The 19880-nt window shown below is 38.8% G+C and overlaps 1 protein-coding gene across 3 annotated transcripts in view; it reads right to left on the bottom strand.

Annotated features, from left to right (window-relative positions):
* LOC107217407 (insulin-like receptor) overlaps positions 1-19880 on the bottom strand; it is a 45359-nt gene that overhangs the window by 23867 nt on the left and 1612 nt on the right. The window contains exons 1-2 of one of the 3 annotated variants that reach the window (XM_046745558.1): positions 4669-4791; positions 81-2525 (exon numbers count right to left, since the gene is read on the bottom strand). In XM_046745558.1, the coding sequence (XP_046601514.1) occupies positions 81-966 (886 nt within the window). In that variant the 5' untranslated portion in view covers positions 967-2525; positions 4669-4791. Of the gene's footprint in view, positions 1-80; positions 2526-3944; positions 4063-4668; positions 4792-19880 lie in introns of those variants that run through there. The other 2 variants (XM_046745559.1, XM_046745557.1) reach the window with 2 other exon arrangements.

Here is a 19880-nt window from a genome sequence, read left to right as displayed (position 1 = left end):
TCTCTGTGTGTGTGTGTGTGTGTATTATATTCATAAAATAAATACTAATAAATATAAGGTTAATTGATAAGTCAACTCACCGGTTCGTTTCGCCGAAGACGAAGTAGAAGAAGACGAAGTAGAAGCAGCGGCAGCAACAGCAGAAGAAGACGAAGAAGACGAAGAAATATCCCTGACGGCGTGATCAAAGTGTTGAGTATGACGACCGTTAGAATTATAATATCGATTGTCCGAGGTATCGTAAACACCGTGAGCACTTGTAGTTGACGCGTAATTTAAGTTCGCGATGAATAGAACGATGAAAAATATCGTAGAAACATTGATCGTCGATAGATTCCTGAACAGTACGGACAATGAGGAGCAACAACTTGGTCGACGTGTCGTCGTCGTTGACGATAACGACGACGACGACGACGACGGTGATGATGACGATGATGATGATGACGACGATGTCGACGACGATGAGGAAGCGTTAAAATAATTCTTAAACGAAAATGAAAACGATTTCGTGAAACGACGCCATCGCACGACACTCGAGGCGCATCTCAGCCACTGACCGACGTCGCTTTGACGTCGACCGCAGTCCATAGCTAGTGGTTCGAGTTTTGACGAGGCGTTAAAAAAACCCCGTGAAAATAATCTGCTCCTCCGTTTCCCGCGATGATCCTCCTCGTCCTTCTTCTTCTTCTCCTCCTCCTCGTTCGTCGACAAATCGTCGACGTCGTCGTCGCCGACGCTACCCTGGAGACGTTCGCATATTTCGCATCGATATCCCACCGTATTTTCGTTTTTATCTCGCCCAGCCTCGTCGGCCTGACAAATTCTGCACGAGTAACAGAGGCTGTTCAAAATCGACGTCGACGATTCGTTCGCGGTCTTCGTCGTTGTCGTCGCGACGCTGCCGTCGTCGTTTTCGTTTCGCTGATGCTCTCTCCACCTCATATTATTCACCGTTCTTCTCCCCATCCTGATTTATTTATTTGTATTTTTATTATTATTATTATTATTATTATTGTTATTATAATACAATAATTTCAGGTATACACTGTGCAGTTATCAGATTTTTATACAACTATTTTACCCAATCTTACATTTGTCCATCGCTTTGTAAAATGTTTTCCTTCTTCTCTTTTCTCTTTTAAATTTTTTTTATTTCATTCATTTATTTAAATTTTTTTTTGCTTCTGTAATATTACATCTCTTTTATTACATAACGATTTACACACTTCCATCTGTTATCCAACGGCGTAAGATTGTTCGCGCGTTAAGGACATTTTTGCAAGAAGAATAAAAAAAATAAAAATAAAAATAAAAAAAAAACACTTTGGTATTATCCTCGTCAAGCTTTTTGTTTTTTTTTTTTTAAATTTAATTTGATTCGTTGCTGCTGTTTTCCTCTTCTTTTCGAAAATTATCAACAACGGTAAATCGAAACTTTAAGTGTTAAAAATCGTACCGATGAATTTTTTATTTTTTTTTTTTTAATATTATTTCTTTAGTTCGTTTAATTAATTTTCTTGCTCACCGTCCGAAGGTTCAACGACGGTTGTGAAACGTGAGGGGGGTGAAAATATTTCTCTTTTCCTTGCTCACGTGGATAATTGTATGCATGATATATTATTGTTGTTATTATCATTATCGTTATTATTATTATTATTATTATTATTATTATTATTATTATTATTATTATTATTATTATTATTATTATTATTATTATTATTATTATTATTATTATTATTATTATTATTATTATTATTATTATTATTATCTTGCCGATCAAAATATCGAATATCAATTTATAGTAATCATTTCCTCTTTACCTTCCTCCAACTCCGCCTCCTCCTTCACCGCCACCTCCTCTCGTCATTTCTTTCTTCTTTTATTCAATTTCTTTACACCGCATACACGTACAATGTTATCGATAGTTTTCAGCATCTTTTTTTTTTTCTTTTTTCCTTCCCTCACAATATCGTCGTTTTACACACGTAGACCATCCCAACCCCTTTATCTCGTCCCTTACAACCCTTATTCCGAGGTGATTCTTTTTTATACAACAGTTTTCATCGACATTCTTCGAATCGTTGTTAATCGTTATTTGTTATATACTTACTAACGTCAACTTTGGTTCAATAACTTTCACATTGTTATATTTACGCACGACACGCGTCATGTGACGGTATGTAATTTAATTCCAAAAAGCGATGTTAATTCTTCGACACGTCTCTCTCTCTCTCTCTCTCTCTCTCTCTCACACGCACGCACGCACACATAAACGAAGAAAAAGAGTCAGACACAGTCAGACCAAGAAAACACAACTACGACGACAAAGAAGCAGAAGACGATGATGATAGAAATTGACGGTTAATTTTTCCTTTAACGTTTAATTAATTGTTCATTTAATTCACTTTATTTCTGCCTCCGCTGCTCGATTTTCTTCTATTTTATTTTATTTAATTATCTTCTTCTTCTTGCTCCTTTTTCCTTCTTCACAATCCCCCCACTTTAGCGATCACTGGCTCAGTTTTCTGTAATTTGAAACAAGCAAAACAAGATATTTACACTTTGATCATAATTTTATAACCATATTTACGAAAAAAGGAAAAAAATTCTATTATCAAACGCATCACACAATTTCAATTCAGTGTTATAACACGTAATATGTATCATGTATCATATATATAATATATATATATATATATAATAATAATATAATCACGGGCACACATTTTTTTTACGTTCCTAACTCACGTTCTAATTCTGAATACTTTATCAACATCAATATATAAGACGAGAAAAAATAATTTAGTAAATAAAATTAAATAAAGTGACAAAAGAGGAGAGGAGAGGAGAGGAAGAGGAAGAGGAAGAGACATAAGACAAAATACCCGTACAAAAAATAACGTTTCATTGTCAGACGCAGAGAATAACAAAAGATTCCGGAGTGTTATTATTCAAGAACAAACAACCGTGGCGTGTTTTTTTTTTTTTTTTTTGGCGCGCATATTATTATATTATTATACATGTTATACGTATAATTGTATTTATGTTCGCTGAGATTTAGCCATCCGCAGCGTATGGCGGGGGAGCCTGCGATAAAAAAAAAAAAAAAAATGCGCAGAGAAAGAAATGGGAAGTGTAAAAAAAAAAAAATAAAAAAAAAACCATAGAGTGCGAAAAATGTATTCATCGAAGATAGATAATGCGCATCGCGTCGTGGGAGACTTACGTAAGAATAATAATGGGAAAAAGAAGAAGGGAAATAGGAGGAAGAGCAGAATGTAATATAAATTGATATTAATGAAACGAGAGGTTTATTATAACGGGGAGGAGTTCAACTTCCGAAAGCCTGTAAAATACCGAATTATTTGGTGGCGAAACTTGACGTAAAGAGAACAAACTTTGGAGAAACAACAAAGTTTCGTATGGTCGGAAAGCCGACGGCTCAAAGTTACGAAATGCTAGATTACAAAATTTCAAGTTACGACGGAGAAAAGTTCCGATAGAACGGGAATTTGGAAAAATGAAGTATTTACTCGACGAGTGGGTGTAAAAAAAATGAGAAAATTCGAAAATCGGAGTTGACCAGGATCCCGAACGTGAAAATATCGAAAATTCGATACAAAAAACCATCAAAGTGGTGGAATTTTACCAAGGCAAAAATTTACGAAACTGAAAATCTTGGATCACTCGGAATCTCGATGTTTCAGATTTTTCAATTTTCTCATTATCGCACTTTCGTAACGTTTGACTTGTCGGAATTAAAAAAAAGTTCGGAACTTTGGACCTCGGTTTCGGACCAATGGAAACTTTGATGTTTCGTCAAAGTTTGACATCTTCGCCTCAAGTTTCGGCGCCAAATAATTCGAAATTTAGGTCTCTCGGAATTTTAACCATAGTAAGATAATTTGCTTGCGTTTCGTTTAACTCGATTGGTTTTTTCGTACATTTTTCTTTTTTTCTTTTCTTTCGTTCTTTCATCTTCATAACCATTGTTAAAATTATTTCTGTATCATCCGATACGACGCGTATTGTTCATTGACATACGATAATTGTTATCCATCGCTGTGCGATTGCGGGAAACAAAAAGGATAATCAGGGACGATAAAAAAAAAAACCAATTAAAAAATGAAGAGAGAAAATAAAAAGTCAACGAACAAGTTACAATACAGGCGGTATACGCTTAAGATCACATTGTTCGGTGGTCAAATACAACTGCCGTCATCGTACGATATCGGTTTAAATACAATTATTATTATTGTTGTTATTGTTCGAAGTACAATGATAAGGGGACAAACTATACAATCGCGTACTCCGATATACTCGCTTAAGTCGGTCGAATGAATAGTTTTACGCTAGGTTAACTTCACCACAAAACGTCCGTCGTAGATTTTGCTTACGTTACGTTATAACTTCCGTTTGCTGCGTATTTTCTTTCTTTCGTTCTTTCTTTATCTTTTTTCCCTCTCTCTCTCTTTACGGATCTTTAATCGCGCGATATACGCAAAAACCCTGGATATAATTTAAGGGGGAGGAACAAGTGTAACGATGAAAAGATGGAAAAAAAAAAAAAACAAAAAAAAAATAATCTCACATTTTCTCTCCACATCTCCATTCATCCATCCTGTAATACCTTGTAACAATATTTTATCAACTCGCGCCTCGGTTTACCTTATAAATTATACCGCAACGGTATGTTTTTCCATCAGATATTACAATCCCGTTTTTTTACCGCACGAAGATTGTTACATAGGAGTCAAGACCGCGTGGAATAATAATGATAATAATACCAACAACAACAACAACAACAACAACAACAACAACGACGACGACGACGACGACGACGATAAACTAACTCTGCACTGAACTTGTTTACAGATAGTTTGTTATTTTGTTTATTTTTATTTTTTTTTTAAACAAAACGACACGCGAAACGAATCGAACAAACAAGAGGAGATAAAAGGAGGGAAAAAGTTTCAAACACGATCGGATCCAACCCCGGCGAGGGTTGATCCTCGACTGATGGCTGCGGCGTGCGTTACGCGCTTTCAAAGTTCGATTCTAGGAGGAGGGGGAGGAGGAAGGTGCTCGATAAGCGAACGAAACGACAAAGACGCGGGAGCAGCGGAAAATACAATCGATGATTACAGACGTCGAGAATTAATTAACAAGGAATTTTTTTTTTTTTCAACGGCACCGTAAAAACATTGTTCATGACGACAAATAAAAAATTATCCTTCAAGTTTGAGCCCTTAATATTAATACTGAGGGGTGTATCGTTACGGCTATTGATTTTTTTAACATTTATCGCATTTTTTTTTACCCAAAATCCGTCAATTATCGATATGAAAAATTTTATCAATCCATATTTTTGTAGGTAATTAAATTTCCTACAAAAAAGCTCTCCAACTAAATTGACGTAGATCGATCCGTTTCCTTGCAATCGTGCCTTAAACATTGATCTATTATTTACTTTTACTTTTGAAAAATAAAATCAAAACCGTCAACGGTTTATCAGAAGTTTATCGAGTTCGGATGAAATTCCGCCGTACTATGTATGTATATATATAATCTTTTTGCGGTTTTTCACCCGCTATTTTACCGGAACGTCGAACCGGAAACCTCTGATATGCGGTAGTCCTAGACCGTGGTAAAGAAATATCATCATCATCATATATATTTCATTCGGTTTTTCCTTCATATACATACACATATATGCATATAAGTATATATCAATTAGGCAACGGGAAGTAGTAGAAAAATCGTTATCGTTTACCCACGGCGTTATTATAATATTTATACATGTATACTTACGTTATAATAATGCCACGGGTAAACGGTATGGATTTCTCTGCTACTTCCTGTTGCCTAATTGATGTACACTTATATGCATATATATGAAGAAAGAAACAAATAATACATATACATATATGTTGCTATAACGCCATGGATGAACGAATAACGATTTTATCAAAACGTTTTTTAGTTCGTTGATTTTATTTTTATTTATTTATTTATTTTTTTTTTTTTACACTTTCGAATTAATTAGGCAAGAAGAAGCGTGTATGCCATATATATATATATACACACGTACGACATACATATCGCAAGCTCGTAATTCGTCGATAAATTATATCGATAATCGTTTATAATTAAGAGGAATTTGATAGCTCGCGTTCATCATCGGGTGCATTGTGAATTACGTTATACGTACATCATATGATCGTCATGTAATTACCGAGAACCGTTTTTCATACACGTATGACGTACGTACCTATACGCAAAAACATACATTCGCGTGTGAGACAATTTGTGGGATACGTCATCGGTCGAATCGATTATTATTGTTGTTATTGTTATTATTATTGTATATTTCAGGCGTTCCAGGTTATCGACACGCGATGACGCGTGTGACCGAGGCTTGAATGTTTCGAGTATAGTAAAACAATAATTATATAACGGATATTCCGTTATACCTGTAACAGGAATATTAATAAACGTGCGTGGAAATAGTTTGTTAATATTTTACACGATAGATTTGACCCGCTGCGTAACATAACGCGCGTATAGGTTTGTTACAAACTAACGCACACATGCACGTGCGTGCGCGTGTGTATCACAAGCCTAATCGCGTTGAAAAATCAGATTAAAGACGATAAGTCGAGAGACTTGTTATTAGAAAATTAGTCAAGGCTGCGAACGCTGACGACAGCCGCGTGAATGATGGATGATTTATTTCGATGACACATCGATGATGTGCAGTGGGTTGTGATATATTTCATTTCAGCTTATTCGCTGCTTTTGGATAAAAATATATTATTCCATATTTGGTTTATTACTCTGTACACGTGGTAGGGTGTTTGGGAATAGAAATAATTAGCGATTTTCCACCATTACACATCCTGATAAGTTTCGTTTAGATCGAAAGAAAGATTCTGTGAAAATACGAGCGTTCCACTTTACATGAAATATATTTTTTTTTTTTTTCAATTTATGAAAAATTGCGAATGAAATTTTTTTCCTAATTTCTCAACATCAATTCACGACTTTTTCACTGTTAATACAATCTCATAAAATGGTTATAATTCAACGTGAACTTTTGACCCAAGAGAATAAAGATTCCCGTTTGACGTATCGTTCTGTTGTGGATCGTGATCTCTGGGTCGAACACGAACGTCAGGAAAGAAACGATAATCGAAGAGCTGCAACGCGTTTATTCGTAAAAATTTTGTAAAAAAGTTAGCAAATAAAAAAAAGTGAACAATGAAATGAACCCGATCCTCCACGTAACGTGGAACGCTATCATCTTTTTTAAAAAGTATAAACAAACTTTTTAGAAGGTGCCACCGGTCGAAAATAGAAAATTATTTTATCCTGAAACACCCTAAAATAAATCTATACGTATCTATGCGTGTGGGTGCGTTTGTATGTGTATATATATATATATATATGATGTACGTAGATGAAAATACCACGCGACGACAGAGGCGAAATTTTATTGGCTTATTGATCGTCGATTGAGCGGACAATTTCTGAATGAATAACAATTTCTGATTGAATAACAATTAACGTTTTATTCGTCGCGCGCGGGTTTAGCGAGAACAATTATTACGTGCGCCGATCGAAATATACGTAAATCACGATTGTTGTTATTATTATTGTTGTTGTCGTTGTTGTCGTTCCTATTACTACCAATATGCCTCGTTTCCTCGTTAACTGCGCGTGCGTGTAAAAAATGACGAATTTCTTTCGCATCGTTACGCACGTACAATGTACATGTATGTAACATATGTGCGTGCAACAACGATGGATAAAAATTTTCCACCAATTTTCAACTACGCCGTGTAACTCCACGTGGACTGTTACCTGTGACGTAGGATGTACGGTACGCATGCGTAAACATATGCATATGTGTGTGTGTGTGTGTGTGCGTGTGTACGCATACCTACCATCTATTACCTACGTATTTATAATCTAATCGCGTTTTCAGTGACATTTTCAAACAACATGCGCGTACGTGAGCCGTGACATCACACACCAATAATACGTACGCGCTATTAACTTTAAACCTATGTGTACGTGTATATATATATATATATGCGATTGCATGAATTATAGTTTGAAAACACTAGCGGGAAGCTAGAGAGAGACAGAGAGAGAGAGAAAGAAGTTTTTATTTAATAATAATAATCGATAAACAATTACGAAAATTGATTAAAAAAAAAAAATTTGCACGCACGTAAGTACAAAGAATGTGTGAAATTTGTCCGCGTCATAGAATTATAGGTACGTATATGTATATTACAGATCACACGTGCGAGGAGATGTTAAATACGGAGGGTCGTATTACAAGCGGTAATAATAAATGAATTATCCATCCAATCGAGTTGTTGATCAAATGACATTCCGGGCGTTCTGAGAATCATTGGTTACAATTGTCACACATGTAGGTATTATTACAGGCACGAACGCGACTCATAACCAAGAGATCAAAGATCCCTGGACGGATTGCCAAGGCATATGTGGCTTCTTTGCCGTCCGTAACGTACTCCTCTTCTATCGTGGATGATGATTTAACCCTTTGAGTCATACCGGTATATAAGTATTCCTACCACCTATTTTATATAAATTTTTCATTTCTTTTTTTCCTATATTTAGACAACTTTGAGAACACATTTCTTTGTCGTTTTTTTTTTTTTTCGCTATTTCTGATATCGTACTAACGATAAAACAGGTTTACAATGCGATATAATGTAAATTATTAACGTTGCGAAGAAAATTATTGAAAGAAATCGTGAAAATTGAAGTAATAATTCATTTCCGAGAATTTTATCCCCATCTAAACGTGTACACGTTTTACACAAATTACAAGTTTCTAGCCTCGCTGATAACGGATCTGAAATCGGATTTAAAAAAATTTTAAATATCGAATCCAACATGGCGGGCAAAAATTTCAAATTCAATCTAATCTTATACATATATATATATATATACACGCACGCACATAAGATAACCTTAAATTTTGTGGAAAATATTTTTTCAAGTTGTAGATGATAATAGATACCCCAAAATATGCTTAAAACTCTCTCCGAGAGGGACAAGTCTGAAGGAAAATATAACTTGGCATGTCAGGCTAAAGATTGTTTTTTCATGTTTTTTTTTTCATATACCTTTTTTTATCTCGACAGGACAAACGAAACAAATGTCCGGAATACTCTGAGCCTAGATTATTGCATCGAGAAGAGGAAAAGTGAAATCTCTTAAAAAAGACTATCAGAGTATGCCGAACGCAACGATTACGTATCCTGTTACAAATCAACCTCATTAACAACATACACTCTTGACTCTTTTAGAATTTCAAATCTAATTTCAACGATCCAGAGCTAAGAATTCCAATCTACTTAAGGAAAAAAGAAAAAGAAGAAAAAAAAAAATCACAACCTGCACGATAACAAATATCCGTTGTAACGAAATATGTATTTACAAAAACTTTTTATGAAATACCCTGTATATTGAATATGTTTTGAGAAATGGGCGGGAGAGGATGTTGTTATAGATAATAGTTATAATAATAATAAAAACTAATCAACACCTGCCAAAGGAAGGAAACGAAACGAAACGAAACGAAACGAAGATTCCCCCTCCGGCATAAATATACGTTATACGTATAAATACGTGTATCCATGCACACAACGCGTAACTGCACGCGGTTACAACAAACTCGCCACAACGCCGCATGACCGCCGACCGCCCCGAGTGTGTTTGTGTGTGCGTATATTATACGCAGGTATGAGCCGTTTGCCTACGCATGTATGTACGTATGTATGCATGCATGTACATACGTGCGTGTCCGCTCGCATGCGTAGCGAAAGAAAATGAAGTAAAGAGAGAAGTAAAGAGAGAAGCGTTCTCGACGAGTGTGACGGGGATCGTAGGCGCGCGCGTGCAAAGAGAAAGAAAGAAAGAAAGAGGGAGAGAGAGAGATACGCACACGCGTACGTACATTCGTACACACAAGCACGCGTTTAATACGCGTCGTCGCGTGGTGAGAGGATGTAGACGCGGGGTGAGCGACGAGGGCAACGGCTTCATTCACCACGTGCCCTAACACTACACGCTGCTGCTGCTACTACTACTACTACTACTACTACTACTACTACTATTACTACCACTATTACGAGGAGTGAAGAGCGACGCGGCCTGCGACGAGGTATATACGAGGCAGGCAAGGAAAACGGGCGCGGAGCGCGGCAGCGACGGAGAGACGAGAAAGAAAGAGAGAAGAGAAGAGAAGAGAAGAGAGAGAGAGAGACGCGACGTAGGGAAACCGGCGGGAAGTAAAACTATTGCGAGTAGAGGGTGGAGAGAGAGAGAGAGAGAAAGAGAAATAGGGGGGGGGGGGGGGGGGGGGGCGGGGGCGCAACCAGTGGTGCACACGTAGCGTACCACGCCACTCCCCCCCCCCCCCCGCCGTGGCCGCAGCGATCTTCTTTCCTCCTCTACACACTCGGCGGCCCGACTTCTCTCACCGCTGCTGCTGCTGCTGCTGCTGCGCGTTCGAAGCGAGAAGAGCTGGCTCAATGAGAGCAATCCGAACGAACATGGAGAAGGAGAAGGATAAAGCGAGAAGGAGGTGGGGAGGGGTTTAGGATACACGCCGAAGCAGCGCGACTACTCCAGAGGAGGACAAAAGTAGCGGGAACGAGAGACGCGGAGGGTCGATAATTTAAAACGGAGTTGCCGCTTCTCCGCGATACGCGATATATATATATATATATATATGTACACATCCATGCACGCAAACACACACACACAGACACACACCTATTAAATACGGATGTAGGTATTACCAACGATACACCTTATTCCTCGTCTCTCGACGTGTACGCGCATATAGAGATAAAGATGATGACATGTGTGGACATACGTGATATACATACACATACGTACACAAACACACACGCACACGCGTATGTGTGATACTCGCAGGTGTTTGGATTCGTGTAGTACTACGCGAGCGGATTATGCCTCTCTGTTTGTTGTATAAATATATTCGCGGTATATTGCATACGTATGTACGTATGGTATAATACGTTGTGTTGTCGCATTGCACACATTGCATTCATGTATATATATATATGTGCATCTTTCCTGTACGTATATACATGCGATAATGATGATAATACGCCCAAGGAGCGACGGTGACTGCTCTTTCTCGGTCGTTGCATTCGATCCTCCTCCTCCTACTTCGCTATACCACTACCACTACTACCGCCAATACTACTCTTCGTGTATAAAACTATACCGCCGAGTGAAAATAATACCCAAACTCTCACGTGCCTCTCATACATGTAATACGCATTGCGAGAAGATTGCGATTAAGAAGACGAAGGTGAAGAACGTGCGTTATACGTACGCGTACACACACACACACACACACACGCACATGTATATGCAGACAAAGAGAATGAGAATTAGCGGAAAGGAATCGCGTCTCGATGTTATTACACAAAACTGCCGTACAAATACATGCATACATTAAATGACACAACTACGTACACCTATGTATACGTGTGTGTGTGTGTGTGTGTGTCCGTATACGTTGTAACCACGCGTAAGAGCAGCCGCAATAAAGGTGACCTGCAGGTGTAGGTTTCGTCTCACGCCCAACATCGATACCGCCTGCAATGGGTTTTCAAGCCGAAACGTACGGTAATACACGTAGTAAATACCTACGTGTGCGTACAATAGGTTGTACATGCGTCGTGCAAACACCGTAGATATGGTTCCCCCCGCCCCCCCTTTTTTTTTCTTTTTGTTATCATCTTTTAATTTTTTAATTCTTTTTATACACGCGCCGATGCACCGTAACAACGTGAGAGCAATCGAAACCATTGAACAGGTATGCGGTATTAATATAAACGTCGTAAGTTTGTCCATATATACGAGTAGAGGTTATAATACTTATGTGGTAAGAGTGGCAGTTTCATTACCGACGTAGTAAAGCATAGGCTGGTTGCTCGCCCGCTAAATCTCCATTCCAAAATTCCCCGGACTTTTCCTGACAATAATTTTATAATTTTCTCCCTAACCGGTTCGGAAAAATTAATCAATTGGTTACAGCAAATCGATAAAAATATACGCATTTTCATTTTTTTTTTTTTCGCCCCATCATTCAGCCGATGCTCACAATCATTCGTAAGGCATTATATTTAGGAATATTCCATAGCTTGAAAAAAAATTTGTAAGTTAGATTTAATTTATCTAAATTCTTAAAAAATAATTTGTGGAACGTGTTTGTATGAACGGAAAGAAAAAAATAAATAAAAAAATACACAGTGAACGATTCCCTGTCTTTCAGCAGCAAACACCCCCGACATTTGCCCAACTATTTCAGATATTCAGAATTCCATGACAATATTTCCAGGGTTTCCAAAATTCCCTGGCCAAGTGTGGAAATCCTGAAATTATCATTGCCGCGGCAGCAATTTGCCGATATAACAAACGATAATCCGCATCTCGCATGAGGAAGCTGAAGCTAGAGCAGCCAGAATTGGCAGCCAAAAGTGGTAAGCTTTTTTTTGGAAATAGGAGATAAAAAAAAAAAAGGTTCACTTTTATTCTCATAATTCTCATAATTAAACTATCTGAGATGATTTAAAAGATATTTTAAAAAATTTTCATCTTCACGCTTCATTACCCCGTTCGAATGAAGACATTAAAACGTTTGTCGCTGTCAATTGTTGCTTGTTAATTTCAGCCTCGTGCGGCCTCTCACGCGCGCATATTTTCCACCAATTCCACTTCTGATAAACATTCATCGTAAATTCCAGAATCAAGTAATACGGTAAAAATTGCCGAATCGCTATATGGAAAAAAAAAAAAAAAAAGAAACAAAGAAAAAGAAAAAAATACGCAACACGCGTACGTTTGCATAATTATGAGAACCGCTGTGTCTGAGGGTGCAAGTTCGGAAAAGGAGCTGCTGGGAGAGAGGAGAGACAGAGACAGTGAGAGTGAGAGAGAGAGAGAGAAATGAACAGGAACGAAGAGAGGCGAGGGAATAAAAGTGGAAACAGGAGGAGCACAGGGTTGACAGCAGGGGCTGCGGCGAAAGAGGCGGAAGGACGAACCTGCCGGGGGGGGGGGGGGGGGGGGGGGGGGTAGTCAAGTATCGTCGTCGGCGTAAGGACGTGTGTAAGTAAAAAAAGAGGGGATGAAATACAGCAGCAGCAGCAGCAGCACCGCCAAAGAAGAGAGAAAGAGACGGAAAAGGAAGGAAAGGATGGCGCGTCGAACGAACAGGGCGGAAGTATCCCAAGTTAGACTACACGCAGGCCCGCCCGTGGCTCTCTCTCTCTCCTCTCCTCTCCTCTCCTACCCGCCATTCTACAACTGCGTCGCAGTCAGCGTATATACCCAATATACATATATATACATATATATACACACACACACGTATACACTGTACATAGAGGGTTACGAGGGTGGAGTTGAAGAGAAGGGAAGGAAGGCGCTACACGGATCGATGAGGACCAAAACATTGCCACATGCCCTGCCCAAGCCCAAGAGGTCTTTGCTGCTCGTGCGATGATGCTGTACGCTGCTGCTGTTGGCGGCAAAAGCCAGTATTCGCCACTTCTTCTTATCTGATCGTATAATAAACTCATTTAAAAGAATACATGCTGCAACGTAATATAATGTAATGTGATACAATGCGATTCGATTTGCAAAACGTGCAAAAATTATACAACGCGATATACGAGTTTCGTCGAGAAAACGAGCGTGTGTAACAACGCGGGAGAAAAAGAGAGTTTGCGTTTTCATCGTTTTATTGTATGTTCGAAATTACCATACGCGATCAAAAATTAGCCACGCATCTGCGTGAAAACTGTGCGAAAATAAGAAAAAAGAAACGATTCGACAAAGCAAGCAAAACTTGCTCCGAAGGAGAAAAAAAATAAAGCCGGGAAATGAAAGACGAAAAATATGACAGGACAAGAGAATAACGATAACGACGACAATAATAATAATAATGATGGTGACGACGATGATGATGATGATGATGATGACGATGATGAGGAAAAGAAATTAAATGTGAGACATGATGGTTGAAACGCGTCATTATACGTCACACAGGTTGCAGAACGTAATCTTGAGAGAAGAGTGAATGACCTTGGCGGGTGGAGTACATAAAAGAATATTGATTTCACCTTACTGCGTCTAAGAAAAACTCAATCTATACCTACATGCGCATACATCCATACACGCATACATACACGGATAGACGTAGGCAGAGGTCCTATAAGTCGCGCGGCATGTTTAAAAAGAAAACAGAAAGAGGGATAGAGGGATGAAGGGGGGAGAGATACGCAGAATAAATTACTAACAAACTCTGCATCACCATCGTCATTTATCCCTTTCCATTCTGGACGATGACGACGATATGACGGTGATTCGTATGCGATAGGTGGTAAAAATCATGTACCTGGTTAACACCTACGTCCCTACTAACCACGACACGCACGTACGTCGTTATACCTCCTCGATCTATGCTGTATGTTTGACAAACGAGATGACGGTGGAGTATGCACGTTATAAAACATTAGGCGACGTAAATTTCGTACGTATATATAGGTGTAATTATTTGCCATAATCTGGGTAACGATGCGCGAGGATGTAAGACAGGCGTATTTACGTGCTTTTATTTATTTGTTTTTTTGTTTTTTTTTTTTTTTTCATCCATCCGGGTGAAAGAAGTCAAACCGCGGAGATTCTTCGTCGTCCTTATCCTTGTTCTTATCCTTTTACATCATCCTCTCAGAAGAAACGAACAAACATCGCACACGTATCACCTATCCTCGTACTTCCGCAAATCTTGTTATATCTCGAAGAATAATTTATAACAATAACATTTCACTTCTTTTTTTAATCGTCCACTGCTTAAGCAACTCCGAATAGTGCAAGAAAAAATTTTTACCACAATAATTCGTCAACATTCGTTTCTGTCTGTTATAATATACGAAAATTTCTCCTTACTCCACCACATTTCATCAAATATAACGACAATACCACTGGGCTAGTTTTCGTATAGTAGACAAAAAAAAAAAACAAAAAACAAAAACAACCTAAAGAAACAAACAGAGAAGAAAGATGGAATCACCGCGCGATATAAACAATTATTCTCAGCACTTCCGGTCAACATATCCGTATGTATATATATATATATACATACAAAAAAGTACAATTCTTATTTAACACAGATCATCAATTATGTAACGATACATAGGACAAAATCATTACAGTCATATAATATGGTACATAAAGCCGAAAGGGGATGATAATTTTTAGTCGGTTATAATGAGGAACGAAACAAAAAAAAAATAAAAGAATAGATACAAAAAAACAACAACAACAACAACAACAACAACCAACCGAACGTCACAACAATACGTAACAATGTGAAAACGTGGTGCGCGACGCGTCGTCGATGACTGGAGGACAGCGTCCACGAGTCGTCGTAAACCTCCTCACAGTGTATACACACGTATGGTATGTAATTTACGCGTGTGTGTGTGTGTGCGCGGAAGGAGAGGAGGACAGGAACGCGTCGTAGGGCGAAACGTCGACGTCGACGAGGACGAAGATCGCGAGAGAGGGTTTTGCGCATGCGCCTGTAAGACTTCCACTTCCTCTTCCTCTTCCTCCTCACCGTCATCCACGGGTTTAGGTGCCGAGGGCGAGGAAGAAAAGAGAACGCGGGGGTTTGTTTGACGTAGGGAAGTGCGCAGCAAGTTACGGGGGCGTAACTCTCTTATTCGCATCCCTTGCCATTTCTTTCTCCATAATTTTCACTCTCGCGATCATCGGTTTCCTCACAATATGCACCGCCATTTGATAGAAAGAATAAGAAAAAATAAATAAATAAATATGCAATTACCGCACACACCGAGGGTGTGTTATTATAAGGACACGTCAACACCGACTTGATAGTTGAAACGATAATCTCCTCGATCCAACCAGGGCCAAACTCTTTTCTGCGTCTCACGCTGCGGTAGTAAGATATAACTTATGTATTACAGGTCTGCAGCATATACACTATAGGTATATAGAATATACACATGTATGTAATTTGTAACGTTAATGTCAATGATGGTTACTTTTGAAATTCAGTAAACTGTTGTTAATACAGCGTGAACAAATTCAGATTTCATAAATTCAAAATCTTCGATTATTCTAAAGGTGAAAAATAGTCATTTTCGTTTCAACCTTTCGATACATTATAGCAGACGTTACTAACTTCAGGCTGGTTACATGTGTAAACATATTCAACACCCATGTTACCTTTATCGTGAAATCATCAAGTTCAACGTTTTTTCAGGAGACAAAATAAGGATTTCATCTTTTTGACGATCCACGTTCAAAATTTCGCGACTTTTTAAGAGTCGCATTGTATCGCACGATGTTTACAAATTTTCAGATTTTTTCAGATCGTTGGACAATCCGAACAGTTATGCAGATATGTATGTAAATACGGAAGAAGAATAAGAATAAAAACAGCAACAACAACGACGACCACAACTTTTACCTACAACAATGTTGCAGAATAAGCATAATCTTTAACCGTAAGTGGCAAGGTTACGACTACAATAAATAACGAGAGGAGAATAGAAGATTCGTCGATGATATGCGGAATAAACGCATCGCACACTGCAGCAACGGCAACGGCGGCGTCGGTCGCGTGCAAAGTGAGTTCGTATTTCAATAGGCCAGGGAGAGAGATTCAAATATGGCGCCGAAGAGGAGCGACGGAATGCGGTTGTGGGTAGCGAGTCATTTGTTTTGGTCGCTTTGTTTCGACCGTTTAACTATTGTCGTCCTTTAACGTGGCGCTCGGTCGGTTCGCCCTGCGAATCAATTTCTCTCTCTCTCTCCGCTCTTTACAGCAACGAAAACTACGACGAAAGAAATCAATTCCCACGACAAGAATGACGCGCGATCGTCAATTTTCATTCAAAATTTTTGCGATCCCTCCATTTTCTCGTTCGTTTCGTTCCTCGGTGGTAAACAAAATCGATAAACTAACCAACCCACGACTCGCACGGTCGGTAAAACTGTTTAATCAATTTGAAAAGCATTACGGTGCAGAAAACGTGAGGAAAAGACACACACGCCCGCGCATTCGTACGATTACCATAGCTATACATCCGCGTTAGTTTCACGTCGTCAACAACGGTGTGCAACGAAGCGACGGCGTCGGCTGCGGCGGGGAATGACGACTAAACTTTTTCAACGAACGGAGACCGAGAGCCGGCCTGCCTTTTTCTTATGAATGACTGGCATGACTAAAATTCCGGAAATTCCAGTACCACTTTTTGACCCAATCGCGCCGTGGTCACAGTGCTTCTTACTGCAGGGGACAACGTCACACGAGATATACGAACGTTTACCCGTCGCCGAAAGTAGCGCGATATGTAACCCGCAGTGGACGATACGTTAACGATCAGCAGCGGCGAAGGATCGTAACGTGTATAGTTGAAATAAACACCGTGGCGAGTCCACTTTTCTCCGTTTTAGCTACTTTTTTTTCCCATCTCGTTCAATTTTTCTTTCCAAATATACGTCGCACCCTTTCGAGTCAGAAGTTATTGTGCCGAGTCACTTTTACAACAAGATAGTATTCTATGTACGATTTGGTCTGGGATCGCTGATTTCGAATCTGACAATGTGGTCGGATTTCAAAAATTCAAGACGACGGACCCAATATGACGGACAAAAATTTCACGTTTCGTCGCATACGGTCAAACAACTCTGTGCGGTATTCGCCGTACTGAATTTTCAAAATCCGATTTCAGATTCGTAATCAGCGACCCCAAAAACTTGTAATTTACGTAAAGCCTATTAGTATATTATCAGAAGTAGTAACAAACCGCAAAGAATTATGTTTTCAAAGTTCTCTAAATATACAAAAAAAAAAAATGGATATAAAATAGGTGGTAAGAATACTTATACCAGTATGACTCAAAATAATAAATACGTGAAAGTTTTGAATTTTGGATCAAGTTTCTACTATCATTATTATTATTGTTGCTGTTATTATTATTATTCATTGCAATAGTCGATACCCCGCCCCCTCGGTTAAGTAATACCATAGTTTTTTTCGCCCACCGTATGAATTCTACACACACATGCATGTACACGTATACATTGCACACATATATGTATATATATATGATACACATATTGTCACTACAAGGAAGGAGGTGGAGGAGATGGTGATCGCCTACTGCGCAGTAGATCCGGAGACTCTCTCCCGGTTTCGATACAGTTTCTTAATTGAACGCTGATACGGAAAGAAAATTTTTTATCCCCGCCCCACCGCCGCACACACATTCGTCATAATTTCCGTTACACAAATGCCAGCGGCGGCAATATACAATTTATCTGGTTATCGAAAACGTTGTACGAAGATAAAAATTAACGAAAAGAAGAAAAGTAACGTAAGGAAGACGAATTTTTCAACGAGCAGCAGCAGCAGCAGCTACGTAGAACGATATTCGTTACACCATTTATACAAAATAATTTCACACCATTGCATAAGGCTCGCGTTGTTATTAATTTTAAACCAAGTTTCGCACCCGTTCGGTTACCGAGATATATCTATATTATTTATGTACTGCATGTAAATAATTATACATATATATATATATATACACACGCACAATCGTATTATACAATAACAACATCGTTGAACATCGCGAAAACTTAATGCAACCCGTAGCTTCTTCTCGCGCTACGATAGTGAATTATCATCATATTAGTTTACGTTGCACTAAAAAACAACGATAATAATTGTACAATGCACGACATATGTCGGACAGGCAGGCCATGCTACATAGTACGGTACGACAAACGTGTGTAATATCTAATACACGTACATATAGGCGTGTAATAAATTTTGCCTCAAACCTCGTCTTTGTCTTTTTGTTTTTTTTTTGTTTTTGTTTTTTTCTTTTGTCTTTGTACTTGCGTCGTCGAAGACACGCAAGAATCACAAGCATCGAACGAAAACTATTAGGATATCGGGCATAGAGATAGGAAAAAGACGGACAACGCACATGTGTACGCATACGTGTACACGTATAGATTAGAGGCGCGTGAGACGATTTGCGCGTGTATAAGTGGCGTGGCGTGGCGTGCGTGAGTGAATGCTTTCGCGCGCGTGTGTGTGTGTGTGTGTGTGTGTGTGTAAAACGCGAGTACGGGAGACTCCGCGTCAGGGACAATAATAGAATATCTCCATCTCACTCGGTCGACGTTTTCGATCCAGCGACGACTTTGGGCCACTTGTCCTCTTTCTTTTCTTCACCGACGTCGTTATTATTTATCCGTATTACGATTCGAAGCAAATTTTCATTACCACCGTTAATACGTGTACGTATAACGTGTGCCTGTATATATTTATGAACAACGTAAAGCATTTCATCCGTCGTGGAAATAACGCGAGTTAAATATTTCTTTATTTTATTATTGTCATTATTTTTGTTGTTGTTGTTGTTTTTCTTTCCCCGCTCCTTCTTTCTTTCGTTCGTTCTCATCCCCAAATTTTCTCCGACTCGTCGTACCTCGTTGTTTTCGCATCATCAATTTACAGTTCACGTAGTCACGTCGTGTTTATCTATTATAGTATACCTAAAGCATATTATGCCTACCTAATAACCCATCGTACTACGCACGGTGCGTGGGAAATTGTAATTACGCGTAGCGACGTACGCTCGAATTTCCCCGAAACTCGATAACGTCATTTCTTCCTTTCCTTACAACAACGCAACCGGCAATCACGGTATTATTACACCGGATATGATATTGCGTCATTGAATATC

Source organism: Neodiprion lecontei, chromosome 7 (assembly GCF_021901455.1).
Source record: "Neodiprion lecontei isolate iyNeoLeco1 chromosome 7, iyNeoLeco1.1, whole genome shotgun sequence".
Classification (NCBI taxonomy): domain Eukaryota; kingdom Metazoa; phylum Arthropoda; class Insecta; order Hymenoptera; family Diprionidae; genus Neodiprion; species Neodiprion lecontei.
This window is presented reverse-complemented; position numbering and strand designations above follow the sequence as displayed.